The 20,816-nt window shown below is 46.2% G+C and overlaps 1 protein-coding gene across 4 annotated transcripts in view; it reads left to right on the top strand.

Moving 5' to 3' along the window:
- The window catches only part of TSHZ2 (teashirt zinc finger homeobox 2), a 411,205-nt gene that overhangs the window by 236,051 nt on the left and 154,338 nt on the right, over positions 1–20,816 (top strand). For 2 of the 4 annotated variants that reach the window (XM_010975294.3, XM_031433596.2), the window contains exon 2: positions 10,040–13,121. In XM_010975294.3, coding sequence (XP_010973596.1) covers positions 10,040–13,113 — 3,074 coding nt within the window. In that variant the 3' untranslated portion in view covers positions 13,114–13,121. Of the gene's footprint in view, positions 1–10,039; positions 14,926–20,816 lie in introns of those variants that run through there. The other 2 variants (XM_031433599.2, XM_010975293.3) reach the window with 2 other exon arrangements.

Here is a 20,816-nt window from a genome sequence, read left to right as displayed (position 1 = left end):
GAGACTTGAAGCCTTGCTCCCGACCGCGTGCTGTCCAGCTCCCTGCTGTGACACATGTGACAGTGGTGTTTGTCCCCCTTTCTTCTCTAGTCCCCCTTTAACCACAGAGTCTTCTCCTCCTGCTTCATTGAAAACTAGAAAGAAGACGGGTATCACCCTTGCTCGTTGCCAACTCCCAATGCTGCAGCTGGCCTTGACTTTGCAACCTTTCTTTGTTGTAGGGGGCCGTCCTGTGCATGGTAGGGTGTTTAGCAGCACCCCTGGCCTCTCCACCCACTAGCTGCCAATAGCACCTCGTCTTCAGTTCTAACAACCAAAGATGTCTCCAGGCGTTGTCCAAGTGCACAAACACGCTCCCAGTTAAGAACCACTGGGTTAGCGTGTGATGGTGGCCCAGTTGGCTCTTGGGGCCACGTGTTCTTCTATGGAAACCAGCTAATAAACTCATTCGTCCTGAAACGCAAAGGCGAGATAAGAGAATAAGTCCTTATATTTTTACAGGGGAGGAGTTCTTGGTTTGCCTCATGCAGAATGAGCAGAAGTCAAACTGCCAGGTTTGAGGCAAAGAGAAGGCATCGTGAAAACGCTGCTTAATTCCTAGGAATGGGAAGGAATGGGAGGGAATTCCAAGCACCGTGGTCCTCACAGTCAGACTGCTCACAGCAATCTTACTGGCGGAGAATCCAACATGAAGAAGAAGGGTTGGATGGTCCAGTACCTGAGCCGTCAGTCGAAGAATTGCAGAACCAGGGCGAGGAAATCCTTGCCTGACTGAGTTACTGTTCATGAGACATGAAAGGTCTTTCCACTTCGGACTTCGGTGATTCTAGAGATAGCGAAGACTTTTCACCAGAAAAGCAAAGGCCAGATCGCTTTCTGACAGTGCCAATTTAGCTTCTCTGAAGGGACAGTGAGCTTTCTTTTCTCTCTCTTTCTTTCTTAATGGGAAGTGGTCACAGCCATGAACTTAGCAAAAGAAGCAGGTTAAAATGTGTCTGTTCTCGGCTAATGCAGTTAGACGTTTTCGAGAAAAGGCAATGAGCAGTGGTCATTATCCATTATCTGCGTGAAATATTTCAGAGGAAGAAGCAGCATTTGCCAAAAAAAAGAAAAGATGTTTGACTTCAAGCCAGGCAAGAAGGAAACAAGATCACCTTCTAGGTCTGTGGGACGGCTGTGCTAATGATGTTATTTCAAGTAAAATGGGACTATATGTCTGAAAAAACGCAGATGGTGCAACGGCTTCATATACTTTCTGAAGGTCGTTCTGGACAATGATTCACTGTCCCTTTTCTTGGCAAAAAAAAAAAAAAAACCCACAAAAACTCTCCAAACTTTCCAGTCTTGGAAAGAACTGTGTATGTATGAATAGGTTTATATAGCCCTACGTGGGGACAATATATAGAAATTCATGATGTACATTTTTCTGCAAATAGTCGCTACCACTTGAAAACTCAAAGCCTAAAACTCTTAATTTGATAGGAAAGCCTCAGTCCTATCGTGCTGTTTCCTTGTCCCCGCTCCCTTTCACTTCGTTTTATCCCCTGCTCCTGATTTATGGCCCTCTTGGCGTGAGGATAATCTAAGGATAATGATTTCTAAGCCGAAACTACCAGAAATCTTATGAAGTGGCCCCCTTCTCACCCTTCTCCATGAATATTTTCTCACTCTGCTTTTTTAAATTGTCACCAGGACATTTCCCAATAATAACACATGCCAGACAGAAATTCTAGGCAGCTGCACGTGAAGCATTTTTCTCTAGGAGACCTTCTGCTTTGAGCACTCGTCATCGCTCTCATTGCAAAGCCTGAGGCCTCCAACAAAGACCTTTTCCCTCGGATGGTGGGTTGCTTTATTTCTTGAAGGCTGCAGACATTACCATTACGGGTAATGACCTAATAACGTGCCATTTGATGTTTGCACATCGCTTTCCCGGAAGTTCCCAGCACACATACCACTGGCTCCTTGTATGAATGATTTAATAGTAAGTAACAAACCCCGAATGGGAGGAAGCTCTTTTCTTAAGCACGACACATACAAAGCTGGTTCCTATCTAATGCAAATATCATCTAAAAGCTGTTGGCTCGGAACAGGATTTAGGGATCACCACGAATGCCAAAGTCGACTGATTGCAGCCGTCTGTGGGTTCAGGGTGGCGATCAGGATGTGCTGTGTTTACAAAGTGCCTACTACAGGCCTAGAAAGTAGTCCTACGGCCTTGGGGTTTTACATATTTTATCACATTCGATACTCCAACTGTCCTAGGAAGTAAATAGTATTATATATCTTATTTTATGGATGAGGAAGCTGAACCCCTGAAAGATTCAGTCGCTTTCCTGAGATCACATTTAAACAGTAGCTGATGGATCTGAACTGATCCCACGGCCAGCAGATAATCCTATCTCTTCAGTAGCTGATCTGTCTTTGAATCAGTGACTTTTATTTTTCTCTTGTTGGTTGTCTCCCAGTATAACTGGAAGCAATTGTCTAAGCCACAGGTGTTTCATCTTTTGGTCCCTGGAGAGGAGGGAGGCTGGAACGCTCCATGTATTTTCCTCCTAAAGACAGTCCCCACATTCATATAGAAATGTAGGGTTTCTAAATCTCTTGCTCTTGAAGAACAGTTTTGCAGTTTACAGCTTTCTTGAGCCTATGAACCCGCCCAGGGATCTTGTTAAAATGTCCTTATTCCATAGGCCTGGGGTGGGACTGAGAGTCTGCCTTTCTAACAAGTTCCCGAGTGATGCTACTGCTGGTCCAAGGACCACCCTTTGAGTAGCGAGGGTTCATGATACCCTTTCTTCCACTTCCTCCTTTGCCCTGAGAGAAGCCTGTGAGGGAGGCAGGCTGGGGTGGTCACTCCTGTTAAGGAGTGACAGGTGAGAGTCAAGATCAAAGAAACAGACTGAGAAAGCTCCAGAAGAGCATGCCAGGTCTTCAAAGTCTTTACCTCCCCAATTCCCTTGGTGTAGAGCTTGCCAATGGATGGATCCCAGGCAGGTTTGGTTTCTTCTACGTGGTTTGACCAAACAAAATATCTTGCAGCCCTAGACCCCGTGGTTGTCCCCCGAGTAGCAGCTGTGTTCTTTCAGTGCGGCACGGACCTTCCAGGCACCCGCAGCACCTCGTGTCTGTCTAGCTGAGCACCAGCGCTTCCTACCTGGGCAACCCAGGATTGCTTTTCCCCCATCTGGCCTCTTTGCCCATTCAGGTTACCTGCCTTCCTCTAGTCAAGCATGGCCTCGTCATGACCTTTCTCCTCCCCAACCCCGGTGTCCAGCATCCCTCCGTCGTTCAGCTCTCTTCTCTCCTTGGCCTTTGGAGAACCACTGTGATGCAAGTCTCAGTGAAACTCTATGTGTGGAAGCCCGTTGCATGTGCTAGCTGCAGAGTATTTCTTGATTAAATGAGTAAACAGATGAACCACACAAGGATGCCAGAGTATCCACTTTCCCTGATTTAAACTAGCTCAGGCCTTGTTTATAGATGACTAAGGCGTGGAGAGTGTCTCAGAGCGTGATTAGGACACAGCTTTATAGTCCAAAGAGCTGCGATGATGGCCCCAGAAAAGTGCCTGCAACAAGAGTACATTAAGTAAATGGAGTTTTTCCCCACGCAGACCCCACCTGACATGTCTGCATCGTACATGTAAAACACTCCAATTCACCGAACGTCTGCAGAAAACAATAAAGGAGGCGTTGTTGCTTTGATGACCTTCAGAAAGCTCTCCATCCATCTCCACTGAGCACTTACGGGCCCAGGAGAAGCCGCCCATCATTACCCCCACTCTGCACCCTCAACATCCCTTTAAACAAAGAATCTTATTTGTTTGGGTCTGATGTTCAGATAGAGGAAGGAGCAAGCCCTTCCCTCCCGATCTGTGTGTACAAGTCACACTTGTGTTAATGAGTTCTGTGTGGTGGCAGGAATAAAAATCTGTACGCCACGAATGGAAAACGTCTCTGTTCAGAAATGTGCCTGAGCTCAGAGGACCCCTCCAGACGGCGGGGAGGCTGAGCCTTGGCTCGTGGTACGTGGAGTCTCTGTAGGGTCAGGTCTGCGCTCAGGAACGGTGTCAGGCATCCCCGCAGCCCGCTAGCCTCCCACCTCCTGGAGCACAAGGCAGACAGATCCCCTCCGCGCGGCCCCACGAGGCCCCCACTCTGGGCCCAGTCACCGTTGAAAAGTAGCGCAGCCTCCTTGAGCACTAAACCCTCCGTCTCTTTCCTCAGCCTGCCAACAAGAGTGCCAATTAGTGCCAATAACCATATGCACAGTAACAGACTTCTAGACCACAGTCACCAAAACGCGAGGGACTCGTGACAGGCAGGCCTTCCCCCGCGTCAGCGTTCCACGTACCTGCCGGGTTCCCGGCGACGAGCTCGTGCAGTCTCCTCATTTACGTCTCCCTGCACGCTGTGGGACCTTCGTGTGATTTTAAACTGTCACTTAGGGGGGTGGACTGGCGAAAATGACCCTGTCACCACAGGCTCTGTTTTTAAATGAGGTCGTGGTTGAATTCTGGTGCAGTTTTTGAAAATCAGCCTCCTTGAGTTTCATATTCTTCTCGGGCTGTAACTCACCTGTTCTGCCGCTTTAAAAGCCATTGCTGTTTTCCCCTTAAACACTCTGTTGTGGATTTTCAAGGCAACTCCAAAAATGGATGCCTAGCAAAAATCTGATATCTGACAGCATGCCACCCATGAATTATTTTGTGCGATTTCATTTCAATCATTCTGACTAGAGGTTTTTGGAACAATTGAGGTGGTAATTTTTGTTTGTTTGTTTCCCTTTTGTTTAACCTTTGATATTAGAGGACATTTCTAAAGTTTAAGGATTTATTCCAGAATTTTACCTGTGTACTAATAGGGTAAAAGCTTACAGCATAGGTAGCATGTCTTTCTAATGACATTTCTCCTTTTTAAAATTAAGAATTTGGGAGTAGACCACCCTAATATTTATGTAACATATATCGTGGAACACCTAATGAGCTTTATCCAACACAGAATTTAATCCATATTGTCAAAGTTCCCATGTGTGAATCTTTTTTGAATCAAAATCTGCTCACTTGAAGAGTGTATTTTCTGATGCTTTGCAGTCTTGGTGCTTATTTGCCGTCTTCATACTTAAAAAGCTTAAGTCCACAGCTCAGAGATTTCTGGTAACAAAAAGTCGGTGGCTGGGTTGCTCTAAAAAGATGATGTATAGCGATGTTCTGGTTTTATCATCGAGAAAAATTGATCATGATGGTGGTGATTCACATCTCACCTCGACAGAGGGCGGGATGAGGAGGTAACACGTGCTAACTGCACTGCTGAGAAGTGGAGACAAAGCTTGCAACTGGAATCATCCCCTTTCCCTGGACGATGTATTCATTCATTCACTTGGATACCTTGTGGACATCTTTCCGTGCCCGGCTATGATCTGAGTGCTGGGAGAAGCAAGGTCTCTGTCTTCAAGGGGACAGATATATTCTCTTCATAGTTAGCGGGAGGACACAATCAATCAATAAACAAACAAGATGATTTCAGACTACGGTACGCCGCCACAGGCACATCAGTCAGCAGACTGATGTGACGTAGAGTTACACAGAGAAGGGCCTCTCCGAGAAGGGGCCACCTGAGCTAAAACCTGAAGCATGGAAAGGGACCAACTATGTGACAGTCCAGAGGAAGAACTTTCCAAGCAGAGAACTCTGCAATGGCAAAGAACCACAGGCAAGGGGAGGACTGGCAGGTGCAAGAGGGAGCAAGCAGGTTGCTGTGCTGCGGGCACGGGGAGCAGGACGAGGGTACTGAGGACAAAGCAAAAAGGCAGAGGCCAAACCCTGCAGGCTCTTATAGACCATGCAAAGGGTTTGAATTTTATTATTGTAAGTGCAGCAGAAAGATATCGCAGGAGTTAAAGCAGCAGTGCCGCCAGCTAATACCTTTAATACCGAGCGGTTAGTTCTCTAGAAAGCAGGCTGGAGGCAGGAGAAGCAGGAAGCCCGCTGAGCCACCCTGCTGGTCAGTAACGGCCACACAGAGCAGCGACCTGGGGCAGAAGAGAGATGGGCTCTTGACCACAGAGCCTTTCATCGCAGAACTGAAGAGTATGTGCGTGAACTAGCCGTCCTGGGAGCGGGGAAGCGTCGTGTGGCCAGAGTCAGGGGGTGGTGAGGGGTGAAATCAGACCTTTCGGTCGGAAAAGGGGGACGTTTGCCACCATGAGGTTTCACCTTTAACCTGAAATCAACGAGGACGTGCTGCAGAGGACACTTCTTTCTTACCGTGGCTTGGCGTCCCATGTCCTTTGCTAAATAAGTATTCATAAGAATAAACTTGCCACTCATCCACTTGACCAAGATTTACCTATGATGCAATCTTCTTAAACAAGTCATGGACAGACAGACGGGTACGCCTTACCCACCCCGAGCCCCCATATTCTGACCATCTTCCTTCTCTCTCGCCTCAGCTGCTGGTGGCAAACAAAATCACTTAAGTCAAATGAGCAGTTTTAAATGTATAATATTAAAATTTTTTTTAAACTCGTTGAAACCCTTAGCCATTGTTAAAATACACTCACTCTAATGGATGTGTTGGCTTTTTTTTTTTTTTTTTTTGAGCCTTTTCATTGTATTACCTTATCCGGTGCATGAGAGTTAGTCTGTTCTGCAGAAGAAAACAGACAAAAAGGGTCTCTCAGCACGAGTTACTCTTGTGTAAAGGTTATAGTAAACATGTCAATGCCTAATTAAGCAGAAAATTTTATCTGTATTGTGGGGGAGGCGTTCGCTGTCTTTGACTTTTCTTCTGGGGAATCCATTTAGAAGGACAAAGTAGATTGTGAAGTTGAGCTGGTCCGGAAAGCTCTGCTTCCAAATGTCAGCATCAAAAAAGAACACTTCTTTTCTCCTTGTGTGAAAACGCTGTATTGGCTGGGCAGACTGTGTGGTGTGTGTGTGTGTGTGTTTGTGTGTGCGAATGTGTGCGTTCTCAGTGCCTACACATGCACACATGAATGTGTATTTCATCAACATACACACAACATAACGTGAATTATTCCCCGGTTTCCTACTATGGGTCAGGCCCTGTACTAGGCTCTGAAAATACTGAGATGAATGAAACCTGGCAACACATTAACCAATTAGGATGACTGAAAGCCCCCTCCTTTTTTTTTACCTGCTTTGTGTATAGATGTATAATTCTTTGTTTAAGTAATCATATTGTCCATAGATGTGGTGACTCTATGTCTTAGCCTGGAACAGTCCTGGCTAATATGTACTATCCCAGTGTATGAGTGATAAAGCCCTTTTAATTCTCAGAAGTGACCCTGTTTGATTGGTAAACTTTGCCTGATTCTTTGGAGTATTTTGCTTGGCTCTGTAACAGACCTTCTCCTATGACTATTTTTTGCAAACATGCAAACTAATCCAGGGTAAAGAAGATGCAGTGAGGATGGGGAGGCGATCTAATTCAGTTATTCTAACCGAGGGTTTTCTTGCAAGTAGTGATTACTTATTAACAGTTGTTTGCCTACATTAAGAAGCTTTTGTTTCTTCAAATCAACTTATGGAACCAGGGACCAGCAACATCGGTTTAATGAAAAATTCACTTGTCAACTTGCTAGCAAAGCAAAAATACAACACCAATAACAACAACAAAAATGAACCCAACCACAAAACCAGTGGCGAGGCTGAATTTTTACATTTCATCTTGTTTTATGATATCACACCCTTAAAATTGTGGGCTCCAGTCTCCAGTATTTTGACCATTCTCCCCTCCAAGGTGGTTATCTATTTAGTGACATTTCAGTGAAATCCCACTGCTTAACCTTTAACCTTTGGACCTCTGCCAAGTTTTCCTATTCATTAGGTTGGTAATAAAAAGAGAGCAGAGCCTAGTGGTTAAGACCAGGATTCACTCATCAAACAGACTGGGTTCATGCATGACTCTGCAATGATAACTCTGTGGCCTTGAGAAAATTTCTTAACCTGAGAGCTTCAGTTTCCCTGTCTGTGAAATGAAAATAATAATAGTTCCTACTTCAAGTGGATATTAGATAAAATGAAAGAATGTATTTGAAATTGTTAGCATAGGTCCTAGGAGATAGTAATTGCTTAATAAATATTCTTCATCTTCAGGGTGGTATGTATATGCAATGGAATATTACTCTGCCACAAAAAAGAGTGAAATGATGCCATTTGCAGCAACATGAATGGACCTAGAGATTATCATACTAACTGAAGTAAGTCAGACAGGGAAAGACAAATATTATATCTCACTTATATGTGGAATCTAAAAAATAATACAAATGAACTTATTTACAAAACAGAAACAGACTCACAGACATAGAAAACAAACTGATGGTTTACCAAAAAGGAAAGTGGGGGAGGGATAAATTACCTGTTTGGGATTAACAAATATGTAGCACTATATATAAAACAGATAAACAACAAGAATTTCCTGCATAGCACAGGGGTCTAAATTCAATATCTTATAATAACATATAATGGAAAAGAATCTAAAAAGACTATATGTGTATGTGTGTATATATATATATATATATATATATGAAAAACTGGGTCAATTTGCTGAAACTAACCTGGAACTAACACAGTATTGTAAATCAACTATGGTTCAATTTTAAAAAACTAACTCTGGAAAATAAATAAATAAAAATCCAAATTAAAATTTTCCTCATTTTCAGTCTTGGAGCCCTTGGAGTTCCTGACTGCAGCTGCTTTATTCCTAATAAACTCCCTTCTCTCCTAACTCTTTGCCTGCCTCACAGGCGAGACCTCCAATGCTTGATCACCCCTCCTTCAAACATTGTCCCTGGTGAAAGGAAATAAGAGCATCGCCCTAGGGTTTCTCCCAAGTACCCACCTGCACTGAACGGGGAGACAGGACCTTATAAGGGAAAGACTGCATTGAGGTCATGCAGGCCTTGCAAATCTGAGACTGACTCTCCCTTGCTTTGTCACTTCTCTGGTTGCATTTTATCCACATGGCTTTGGAAAGTCCAGGTGGAAAAAAACGAGCACACGGACATTAATATTCACATTCCTCATCTCCACTGATGGATATTTGCTCATTAATTCCCTTTGCACCCGCTCTCTCCTGCCTTCATTTTCCCTATGCAATTACTGGTCCTAAATCCTTTCAGAGAAGGGAAAGCATGCATCCCCAGTAGCATTTTGCATCTACAAATCAAATGTATAATTGGCATCTCATGACGGGTACCCACAAATCACAGTGCATTTGAAATTACAGGCACAAGATCGAGAGGGCATTTTCAGCCTGGTCTGAAAAGGTCTTCATAAACCTGTTTGAGAATAGCAGGATAGCCCCCAAATCCCCTATTCTAACACCATTTGCTATTACTTTAAAATCATTCTATTTACTGAGCTTACTTAATTTTTCATCTATCAACGGAAGATTTTATTCAATACTCCATAATCGCTCATCCTGCTGTGTGACTGTCTACAAATAAAAACGTTTTAACAAAAAAGACACTGGCTATCCAAAATATAATGACTATGCATCCAAATTACTTCTGAGCACTCAAAAATGATTTATTAAAATGATTGTATGCCAATAGAGCCAAGTGTCTTGGTAAACCTTACCATGAGGATGCCAAGGGTCAATCAAGACTTAGTTTTCTTATGAGCCAACGTCCTTCTCCACAGAGATATATCTTTAATCATATTTGAATTTCAGTCCAGCTTTCCTGAAAGTCATACATGTGAATTTAGCAACTGTCCTGTTACAGAAGTATTGGAGAAATATTCCTCAAATGTGAAAATTATTAACTTGGGATTCTAGGCACTTATAAAGAATTATGACTCCTGCCAGTTTTTTTTTTTTAAAAGGCATTAGATGGCTTGAAAGACATCATTTGGCTTTTTCCTGTATCCATGGCTTGCAGTTCATTAAAGTGTTGATTAAATTATTATTCAGTTTCCTATAGGAAGTGCCTTGCCTAAGTGGGGAAATTGGGGTGGAATATGGAAGCTGCTGTTGTTATTTCATCCCTTCTTCTTCTTCTCTTGCAGGCTACGCCCAGGAGGAACAGCTGAAGGAAGAGGAGGAAATCAAAGAAGAAGAGGAGGAAGAGGAAGACAGTGGTTCAGTAGCTCAGCGTCAGGGCAGCAATGACCCAGGAACAGATGAGGAGCTAGAAACGGTGGAAACGGGTCCTGAGCAGAAAGGCTGCTTCAGCTACCAGAACTCTCCAGGAAGTCATCTGTCCAATCAGGACGCCGAGAACGAGTCCTTGCTGAGTGATGCCAGTGACCAGGTGTCAGACGTCAAGAGTGTGTGCAGTCGAGATGCCCCGGACAAGAAAGCCAGCCTGCACCCCAAGCCCCCAAATGAAGCCCACAGCTGCATGGATAAAATGACCGCTGTCTACGCCAACATCTTGTCTGATTCCTACTGGTCCGGCCTGGGTCTTGGCTTTAAGCTGTCCAACAGCGAGAGGCGGAATTGTGACACCCGAAATGGCAGCAAGACTGATTTCGACTGGCACCAGGACGCTCTGTCCAAAAGCCTTCAGCAGAACTTGCCTTCCAGACCCGTGTCGAAGCCCAGCCTGTTCAGCTCGGTCCAGCTGTACCGGCAGAACAGCAAGATGTGCGGGGCCGTTTTCACCGGGGCCAGCAGGTTCCGGTGCCGGCAGTGCAGTGCCGCCTACGACACCTTGGTCGAGTTGACTGTGCACATGAACGAAACAGGCCACTATCAAGATGACAACCGCAAAAAGGACAAGCTTAGACCCACGAGCTACTCAAAGCCCCGAAAAAGGGCTTTCCAGGACATGGACAAGGAGGACGCTCAAAAGGTTCTGAAATGTATGTTTTGTGGCGACTCCTTTGATTCCCTCCAAGATTTGAGCGTCCACATGATCAAAACAAAACATTACCAAAAAGTGCCTTTGAAGGAGCCAGTACCAACCATTTCCTCGAAAATGGTCACTCCCGCGAAGAAACGCATCTTCGATGTCAACCGGCCCTGTTCCCCCGATTCGACCACAGGGTCGTTTGCCGATTCATTTCCTTCTCAGAAGAGCGCCAACTTACAGCTGTCCGCCAACAATCGCTATGGGTACCAGAACGGCGCCAGCTACACCTGGCAGTTCGAGGCCTGCAAGTCCCAGATCCTGAAGTGCATGGAGTGCGGGAGCTCCCACGACACTTTGCAGCAGCTCACCACCCACATGATGGTCACCGGTCACTTTCTCAAGGTCACCAGCTCTGCCTCCAAGAAAGGGAAGCAGCTGGTGTTGGACCCACTCGCCGTGGAGAAGATGCAGTCATTGTCCGACGCCCCAAGCAGTGATTCCCTGGCTCCCAAGCCGTCAAGTAACTCAGCTTCTGACCGCACGGCCTCCACAACTGAGTTAAAGAAAGAGGGTAAAAAAGAAAAACCGGAGGAGATCATCAAGGATGAGAAGGTCATGAAAAGCGAGGACTATGAAGACCCTCTGCAAAAACCTTTAGACCCTACAATTAAATACCAGTATCTAAGGGAGGAGGATTTGGAAGACGGCTCCAAGGGTGGAGGGGACATTTTGAAGTCACTGGAAAACACTGTTACCACCGCCATCAACAAAGCCCAAAACGGGGCTCCCAGCTGGAGCGCGTACCCCAGTATCCACGCGGCCTACCAGCTGTCCGAGGGCACCAAGCCTTCCCTGCCTCTGGGCTCCCAGGTACTGCAGATTCGACCCAACCTCGCCAACAAGCTAAGGCCAATTGCACCCAAGTGGAAAGTGATGCCACTGGTTTCCGTGCCCACAAACCTGGCCCCATACACTCAAGTTAAGAAGGAGCCAGAAGACAAAGATGACGTCGAGAAGGAGTGTAGGAGGGAAAGTGCCCAAGAAGAGGCGTCCTCCTTCAGCCACGGCGAGGGGCATTCTTTCTCCAAAAGCGAACTCCCTTCAGAATCCAAAAAGGCTGAGCCTTGTCCCCCAGAGGAGGAGAACAAGCTGACGAAAGAGGGCGGGGAGAGAGAGAAACCCCAGGCCTTGGAGCCAGCGTCTTCTCTCAGCAACGGTTGCGCCCTCACCAACCACGCTCCGGCCCTGCCGTGCATCAACCCGCTCAGCGCCCTGCAGTCCGTCCTGAACAATCACCTGGGCAAAGCCACGGAACCCTTGCGCTCTGCCGCCTGCTCCAGCCCCAGCTCAAGCACAATGTCTATGTTTCACAAGTCGAGCCTCAGTGCCGTGGACAAGCCAGTTCTGAGTCCCGCCCCGACGAGGCCGGCCAGTGTGTCCCGACGCTACCTGTTTGAGAGCAACGATCAGCCCATCGACCTGACCAAGTCCAAGGGCAAGAAGGCCGAGTCCCCACAAGCACAGTCCTGCACGTCCCCGCCCCAGAAGCATGCTCTGTCTGACATCGCTGACATGGTCAAAGTCCTCCCCAAAGCCACCACCCCGAAGCCCGCCGCTTCCTCCAGGGTGCCCCCCGTGAAGCTGGAAATGGATGTCAGGCGCTTTGAGGACGTGTCCAGCGAAGTCTCGACCTTGCATAAAAGAAAGGGCCGGCAGTCCAACTGGAACCCTCAGCATCTTCTGATCTTGCAGGCTCAGTTTGCCTCCAGCCTCTTCCAGACGTCGGAGGGCAAGTACCTGCTGTCCGACCTGGGTCCACAAGAGCGAATGCAGATCTCGAAGTTTACGGGACTCTCGATGACCACCATCAGCCACTGGCTGGCCAACGTCAAGTACCAGCTCAGGAAGACGGGCGGGACCAAATTCCTGAAAAACATGGACAAGGGCCACCCTATCTTTTACTGCAGTGACTGCGCCTCCCAGTTCAGAACCCCGTCTACCTACATCAGCCACTTAGAGTCTCACCTAGGTTTCCAAATGAAGGACATGACCCGCATGGCAGTGGAACAGCAAAGCAAAGCGGAGCAGGAGCTCTCCCGGGTCTCGTCGGCTCAGAGGTCCCCGGAAACCATAGCTGGCGAAGAGGACACAGACTCTAAGTTCAAGTGTAAGTTGTGCTGTCGGACATTTGTGAGCAAACATGCAGTAAAACTCCACCTAAGCAAAACGCACAGCAAGTCACCCGAACACCATTCACAGTTTGTAACAGACGTGGATGAAGAATAGCCCTGCAGGTATGGGTTTGCTCCCAGGTGGTCGTGCCAGTAGCCCTGGGAGGAGCTTCCAGAAGGGAGATGGGTCTGTCTAGAGGTAGCTAACGTCTCCCTGTGCCAAGAGGACAGTAGCCTGCTGGAATCGCACTCATTTTTACAAAAGACTAGAACATGATAAATAAGTCCTAACCACTCTCTCCACTTGCCCAGCTTAACGCTGGGGAATAGAACACAATGGGCTTAGGGAGACGGAGCTCACAGGTTTCTGCTTCGTGAGACTCTCAAGGTCCAGCCAAGGCTACGCCTCATTTTAATTACTGAGTACTGCCTTCTCTTACTGTCCCATTTCACCACCTTATCTTCCCATAGTTAATGCTAATGACTTATAAAGCGATAAAAACTAAAGGAAAAAAAAAAGGTGAGCAACAGAGTAAAGACTGTGGAGTTCCTGGGGGCAGCCCCTAAGTGGAGATTATTCAGCTCGTAAATAGTTTAATGCTGTCTTTATCACTATTACGTGTAATTGATGCTTTTTGCAGCTTACTCGCAGCAGTTGCTACCTTCCCCCCACCCCCCGCCGCCCCTTGTTTACCTCCTGTCCGTTCGGCTTCCTGTAAACGGGCATATGCCCTGCAGTGGATAGTAGAAGAATACTCGTCTCTGCAGAGCACTGGGGTGTAAAGAGAGGAAGTTTATTTTCTTCTCTGGTCTTTTCGTTTTCCTTAGGCTAAGGCTAATATCAGAGGTAGACGCATTGCATGGCCTTGAGCTTTGATTGTCTATCAAGACACAAATGACTCTGCACACTCATTGCCAGTGCACCCAGGGTTCCATGGCTTCAAGACAATTAGCATCGTGTATCATTGAAGTTCCGTGCCTGGCAGAGTCACCAGTGCCCAGAGTATCTATGTCACCTTCAGGAAAGAGGACAGATTCCAAGGTCAAATGCCTTGGCAGACTAGTCACACCAGCCATTTTCAAATGTTGAGCATAAGCAAGGCTGAAATTCTTTTCGTTTAAGTATTTCCTCTGTCTCCCTTCCAGCATGATACTCCTCATATGCTAGGGACCCTCACACATATTCAGGTTGTCCTCCACCTCGGGCCACACCCCAAATGGGGACCCAGCCTGATTTAAGCCTTCGGCACTTGCCAGTCCAGTTCATGTCATGCTAGGTTATGGATTAGCTCTTTTGGTTAAATTTTCAATAAGATCTGGACAGCTAATAATAGCATACACTTGACCCTTAAATAACGTGGGGGTTAGGGGCACACATCCTCTGCAAAGTGGAAAATCCATGTACAGCTTACAGCAGGCCCTCCATATGGCGGTTCCTCTTTGTCCACAGTTCCACATCCGCAAACCCAGCCAACCCTGGTCTACCTAGTGCTGTAGTATTTACTGTTGAAGAAACTCTGCGCGTAAGTGGCCCCATGCAGTTCAGAGTCATGTTGTTCAAGGGTCAACTGTATAAGCCCTCACCACCTCCTACTGTCAGAGCACTTGTTTCTAAATAGGAGACTTCCAGATCAAGCCACCGCACTGTGAGCACTGACAGAGTTCCAGGTGGGGACAGGCACTTATATGACGTGGGTTTCGGCTCACTTCACATCACATAGGGAGATTTACTGAATGGGAGGATGGAGGGTCAGAATGAAATAAAGGGTTAAAGTCTGGGACTGTTCCCTTGGTGAGAAGATCTAAGAGCTTCTGATAAAGGGGAACCCATCCTCTAACTCTAATGGCTATCTGGACCCAGGTGAAGACGTTTGTTTTGTTTGCATGCTATTATCCTGGTAATTAAAATGTGTTCCTGGCAGATTCATCTCTTGTTTCCCAGGCATGATTTGTTCAGCTCACAACGTTGAAAGGAAAGCTGAAATGCACCTATTGAATCTACACGTGAGCTCAGGGCCCCATGACACCTATTTATTTGCTATATAACATTTTTAACTGTATTCAACTAGTTATTACGCTTTTCTGGTCCTTCAGAAAAGAAAAAAAAGAAAGTGGACATGCATAGAATACACAGAGAACAATGTTTCCAATCCCATAGAGGTAGGTCCAAACCATGCCAAAGAGGACAAATCGGTGGTGTGTGTTTGTGCTGCAATAAAGACCGATTTTCCACCTGTTAGGTTTGTAATCATTTTTCAAAAATTAACATCCCAGCCAAAACACTGCGATATGTAAACAGGGGAAGGGGAGAAAAAGAGAGCCTCAGTCAAAATCTGAAACGCACATCCCTGTTCTAGGGAAGGAAAGGTAAACCAATAATTTGGAAAAACCTACACAAAGGTACTTACACGTCTATTAAATACATAGGCAGGACAGCTCTTTTCTCATCCTTCTGCACTGGTACAGAGTAAATATTTCTGATTTGGGCCTTCAAACACCATATTACAGAGTTATCATTATATGACAACGAAGCTCCAGTCTTACATAAACACTGTTATGCTGTGATTCTGAGACAGGACTGAGGGAAGGCAGGTTTGAGTGTTTGGGATTCATTCAAAGCGATGGGTGTGTATATGCGTTGCGTGTATATAAAAAATGGTGCCGGTGCAGGTGTTTGTGTTGATACTAAGTATATTGCAGTCTGCCTGAATGGTTTCCACAGCTGCACAAAAGGTGGCTTTCTGAGGCTTTGGACGCCTGGAAAAGAATTCCTCCACCCTACAGTACTCTTAGAACTGTATTCATGCAAAACCTTGCCCGCTGCTTTAGAATTATGCATATATGTTTTTAAATGATCACAAAATGCGACCACTGCTACCCGGGACTCTAATTTTAGTTGGTATGCATGATAGCACAAATTGTACAAAATGACATGTCATTTTAGGAAGCATGGTCAAGATTTTATGGAGAATTTGGGAGCTTCACCGTATCTACATTCTGTGTAAGATGTGGATTTTGACCTGAATTTTCTTTCTTTTCTTAGATATGTCTTAAATCCTGCAAAATTGTTGGCCAAATATTAAAAGCGACTTTTCATTAAAAATTAATTGGAAAATGTTCACTGTGCATCCCTATTGTAGGGCATAAGTCATCTAAAACAATTTCAATAGGTATTTGTATATACCTTTAAAACCCACCTGCTCTTGAATAATAGAAATTAAACAGAGAGCGAATCAGTGAGTCTAAAATGCATAAGGACTTGAAATGATAGTCATTACCGCATAATGCAGTGTACAAGTTTGGCAGCACACCTGGCCTTGAAATTGGTGGTGGGAATGAATTCTAGTCCAATAAGCTGCCACCTTTGTGGTGGATGATTTGATAAAAATCCACGTTCAGGGTGAATAGCGTGTAAGGTTCCCAGATAAAATGCAGGATGTCCAGTTCGATTAGAATTTTGAGTAAATGGCAAGTTTTTAGAATAAGCATGTCCCAAATGTTGCATGGATCATATTTACACTAAAAAAAAAAAAGTGTCCATTGTTTATCTGAGATTCAAATTTAACTGGGCATTCTGTATTTTTATTTGTTAAAGCTGGCGACCCTAACAGCGCGGGTTATATGGCAGCCTGGCGAGGACAAAATGAGCAGGACTAACTCGTGTCCGGCAGAGGCATCAGCCTTGCCTTTATCCAGTAAATAGTCTTTCCTTCCTTTCCTCCTTTTTGCCTTCCTCCCTCCCTCCCTCCCATCTTTCCTTCCTTCCTGTCCTCCCTCCATGCGTTCCATTCATCTTCCAACAAATATTGGTTGTGCTTTACTGTGCACTAGACTCTATCCGCAAAGGGTGTATCATGGCGACCTGACAGTCGTGCTGATGGTCGTAGCCAAATGCGCCGGGCCTGCAGCAAGCACATCGCCCACGTGGTTTCCCTGGATTCCCACGAACAGCCCTATGAGGTAGGGGTTGATTCAACCGTGTTGCAGGGGAGGAAGAGAAAGCATAGAGATTCTGCATGAGTTTCTCAAATTCCCGCCATCTCTGAGCCTCCTTCATTATCACGTATCCAGAGAGCCACCACTCCGTGCCGAGCACTGTGCTAATCCCAGGGAATAACCCAGTGACCAGGACAGGAGTCTGCCTTTGAGGCCAGTGGCAGACACGTCGACGGGCAGCTCCGGGGTAAACGCTGCGTGGAGCACACAGGAGGGGCCCCTGCCCAGCCCCGGGGGAAGCCGAGGAGGGAACGCGGGTACCAGGGGCAGCTGAGTTAGGGCTGCCGCAGCCCTCGGGCTCCGTTCAAACCCTATCTCGCCCACTGTCTCTCAGATACGCCCCCCGCTTCTGTGTATATGAAAGAAATGTGGACATAATTCTCCCCTCATAGAAGAGTTGTGAGAACTAAGTTAAGTAAATGTATGGAATTCTTTTCCATTAAGCCTGGTACGTAGTAGGTTCACAAGGAAAGTTAGTTCCAGGCAGTGTCTACAGGCTTCTACCGTGTTTTTCAGCCTCAGTTGAACATGTAGTGTTCCCCAGTTGAGCTAATTAATACCTAGGCAGGTGGCCCCAAGGAAAGTGCGACCTAAACTATTTAATTATAATGAAAGGAGTGACAGGGAGACTACCAGCCCCTGGCCTCTGTGTGAGCCGGGCGTGGGGATTCACATCATCCTGAGTTTGCAGAGGGCCCAGAGGCTTTCATGATTTGTCTAAGGACACACAGGAAGCGCAGAGGTGGGATTTGAACCCGGGACTGCCCAACATTCATCAGGTCTCTTCTGCCTCTTGGCTTCTCCTCCGTCTTGCCTGATGGCTTCTAGGTGCTACCCAAGGCCAAGTATACATCCAACAGTTTAGAAGTAAAGTCTGTAAAATGTAGTAGAAGAGTTGAGAGGTGAGGTAGGGCTCTCCTTGGGGACAGCGGGGCCCAGGACTGACCTGGGGGTGAAGCATCTCATCCTCACTCTCTGTTACCATTTCCTCGCTCCATCATGTGATCATCCATTCACCATGCAGCCTCTCACCAGGAAATGACCCAAATTCCAGTGAAAATAGATATGTGAGATTTTTTTTTTTTAAATCCTCATCCTGACTCTCATTTAGGGGAAGCAAAATGAGAATTCGGAAACAGGGTCAGCCAGGATCCGCAGCATTTCTCACTCGGCGAGAAACGAACGCCTCATCTCTGCTCACGTCCTCCTTTCATCCGCGCGATCGGGCTTTTTTGCATCAGTGCATCGCCATCTCCATTGCACTTTCCCCCATTTGGACTTCTGAATGCTCAATCCTGACGTGTATAATTTGGTGCTTTAATATAGAGTAACATTATTTTTCATTTACTTCAATCTGCCATCAGTATCATCTTTTCATTTAACCAGATGCAATTCTTTTTTCTTTCGCTAAATTGAAAATCCATGAGCGACAGGGAGTGCAATGTTTTAATTAGCTCATATTTTTTATATGGATTTATGTCTTTAAAATACATTTGAGTAATTCTTCAGCTAAATTAAAAACGTCTTTCTGCAAAAGTGAGGAGGGGAAAATAAAGAGCTAAATTGTGTCATTAGCTTAGGTAGATACAGAGAGCAGGGTCTGGTGGAGACCCACACCATCATTAGAGCCTCTGCCTGGGCGGATTTTGAACTCGCCCTTCATTGAAACAAGTCTTTCTCTATAAAGATTTTTCAACAATGGCTTCAGGTGGGATTATTTTTTAAGGCTCCTAGTAAGTAAACAAGCAGTTACCTTCAACGAACTAATTTGAAACTGAATCTTCCGCCAAACAAAACAGGAGGAAAAAAAAAGAAAGAAAAAACAGAAGTCATCATGATAAACAGTTTTCTCCTGCATTTCTCTCTTTGTCTTTTTTTTTTTTTTTAACGATCAAGTTTAAAGCTTTCCATGGTGCTTTTTTTCTACTTTATAGGAGACAAGTGACATTCCGTGGCAAATGAGAGAAAAAGCCATGCAGAACTGAAATCTTTCTAATGCACTGACACCAACTTGCCCTCTATTGTTGGAAATGAGCAGGCGCTCATGATTGTTCATCAAACGGCTCCTAATGCAGTTAAAGCATTCAGCTATAATTTCTCCTTGCATTTATAATTACTGTCATAGACTGCACACCTCGGTGAGCAGATTAAAGCTATAAACTATTTAGCCGCGGCTCTAAGACGAGGAACTTGATTTGTCTGGCAGGAGTTATTTGTTAGGGAGCATGACACTTCACATAAAAATGACTCAACTTGATGAAGAACAATGCAGTTTTAGCAATGCGGGGATTTTAAATCAGTCACGACGCCACGCCCTGCAAGAATCGCAGGGCAGTTTGTTAAATGATATGTGGGCCACAGAGATAGCCAAGTGCGTGAAGGGAACCAAAATAGAAGAGGATGTGGTGTGCTGGGCTTCCTTCCCCGGCTCTTCCTCTGAAAGGCCAGGAGTTTGTTGAAAATCGCTGTGGGTCATGTTCTCCGACTAAATCCAGTGTACATGTTACGCGAGGCTCACCTGATAGGAAAAGGGGCTGCCAGGAGCCCAGGGCGCATGTCACAGTTGGGGCTTTTCGAGAACTTTGTGCCGCTGTTGAGAACGTTCATTTCCCAAAGCCCAGGAATCCAAGGCTCTGCGGAACGTGGTGGTGATTGTTTCCCTGGAATAGTCTTTATTCCTTTGTTTGTTTGTTCTTCTACTGGCAGGAAGCATGTGGTAGGTTTAAGGATGGAGGGTCCTTCTATGGGGCTCATCTCCTACCGGTGCTATGAAAACTCCAAAAAGTAGGCTACGTCCAGATTGATGAGAGGGACTGGCCCAGACCGGGTGGCGGGCGGTGCGGCTCCCCTTCTCCCCGCTTGGCTTGTGCCCAGGATGTGGTAAAACAGCACACGCTCCGTTCTGGGCAGGGCTGGGCACGGGGTCTGGCCGCAGAACAAGCGCTCGACACCTTCACTCCCCTTTCTCTACGCCCCACTTGATCACCTGCCTCCAAAAAATCCTCTTGTGTTTGCTTAGGGTTTAAATCGAGACGTGGGGTGGATTGTGCCGTTTGATTTGAAGAAATTAGGAGAGACTGCGAGGGTGGATTTAACTAAAACAGCTCTGAGGGGAGAAACAGAAGTACCGGGTGGTGTTTGGTCGCCCCTGAGAAAGGACAGAATAGAGCATTAACCTGCCTTCCTTCCCCTCTGACTGCTCCCCCCCCACCCCCCCGCCACCAGCTACCTTGAAAAATGCCATCTGCTTCAGTCCAGCATTGCTGGGGCTGGGTCATGCGTAGGAAGATCTGCATGGGTCCTCAGTGCATTTCAGTGCAGATGATGATGTTGCTGGTGATGATGATGACGAATGTGGTAGAAGAGGGCTTGACATAGGGCCTGGCGTGCGTCCACCATCACTCACTATGGTCCTTGTTGTCACTGGTGTTGACAGAGGATTCACGTTCATTGCGCATTGACAGTACCCCGGCTATGGTGCTAGGCCTTTTATGTATATCATCTCAGTCAATCCTGACCCTAAGCTCTATAGAGAACGCACTGTGATCACACCCAGCTTGCGGGTGAAGAAACCAGCCCTCCGAAAGGGGATGTGGTCCACAGCACCACACAGCTAGTGAGCGGCAGAGCAGGAGACCAAGTGTGGACAAAGGACCATTTACCTCAAGCTAGCATTTTGGACCAAAATTCTCCCATCACCTGTCTGGTATCCCCTGGGTTAAATTGTATTGGATGCTACACCAAAGTGTAAGATGGGAACACCGACCACAAGTTATTTGCATGGGAGTGTAGATGAATGGGGAAAAAAAAAGTTCTGAAAGC

This window comes from Camelus dromedarius, chromosome 18 (genome assembly GCF_036321535.1).
Source record: "Camelus dromedarius isolate mCamDro1 chromosome 18, mCamDro1.pat, whole genome shotgun sequence".
NCBI classification, from domain to species: Eukaryota; Metazoa; Chordata; class Mammalia; order Artiodactyla; family Camelidae; genus Camelus; species Camelus dromedarius.
The sequence above is the reverse complement of the archived record's forward strand: the minus strand, read 5'-3'. Positions and strand labels throughout refer to the sequence as shown.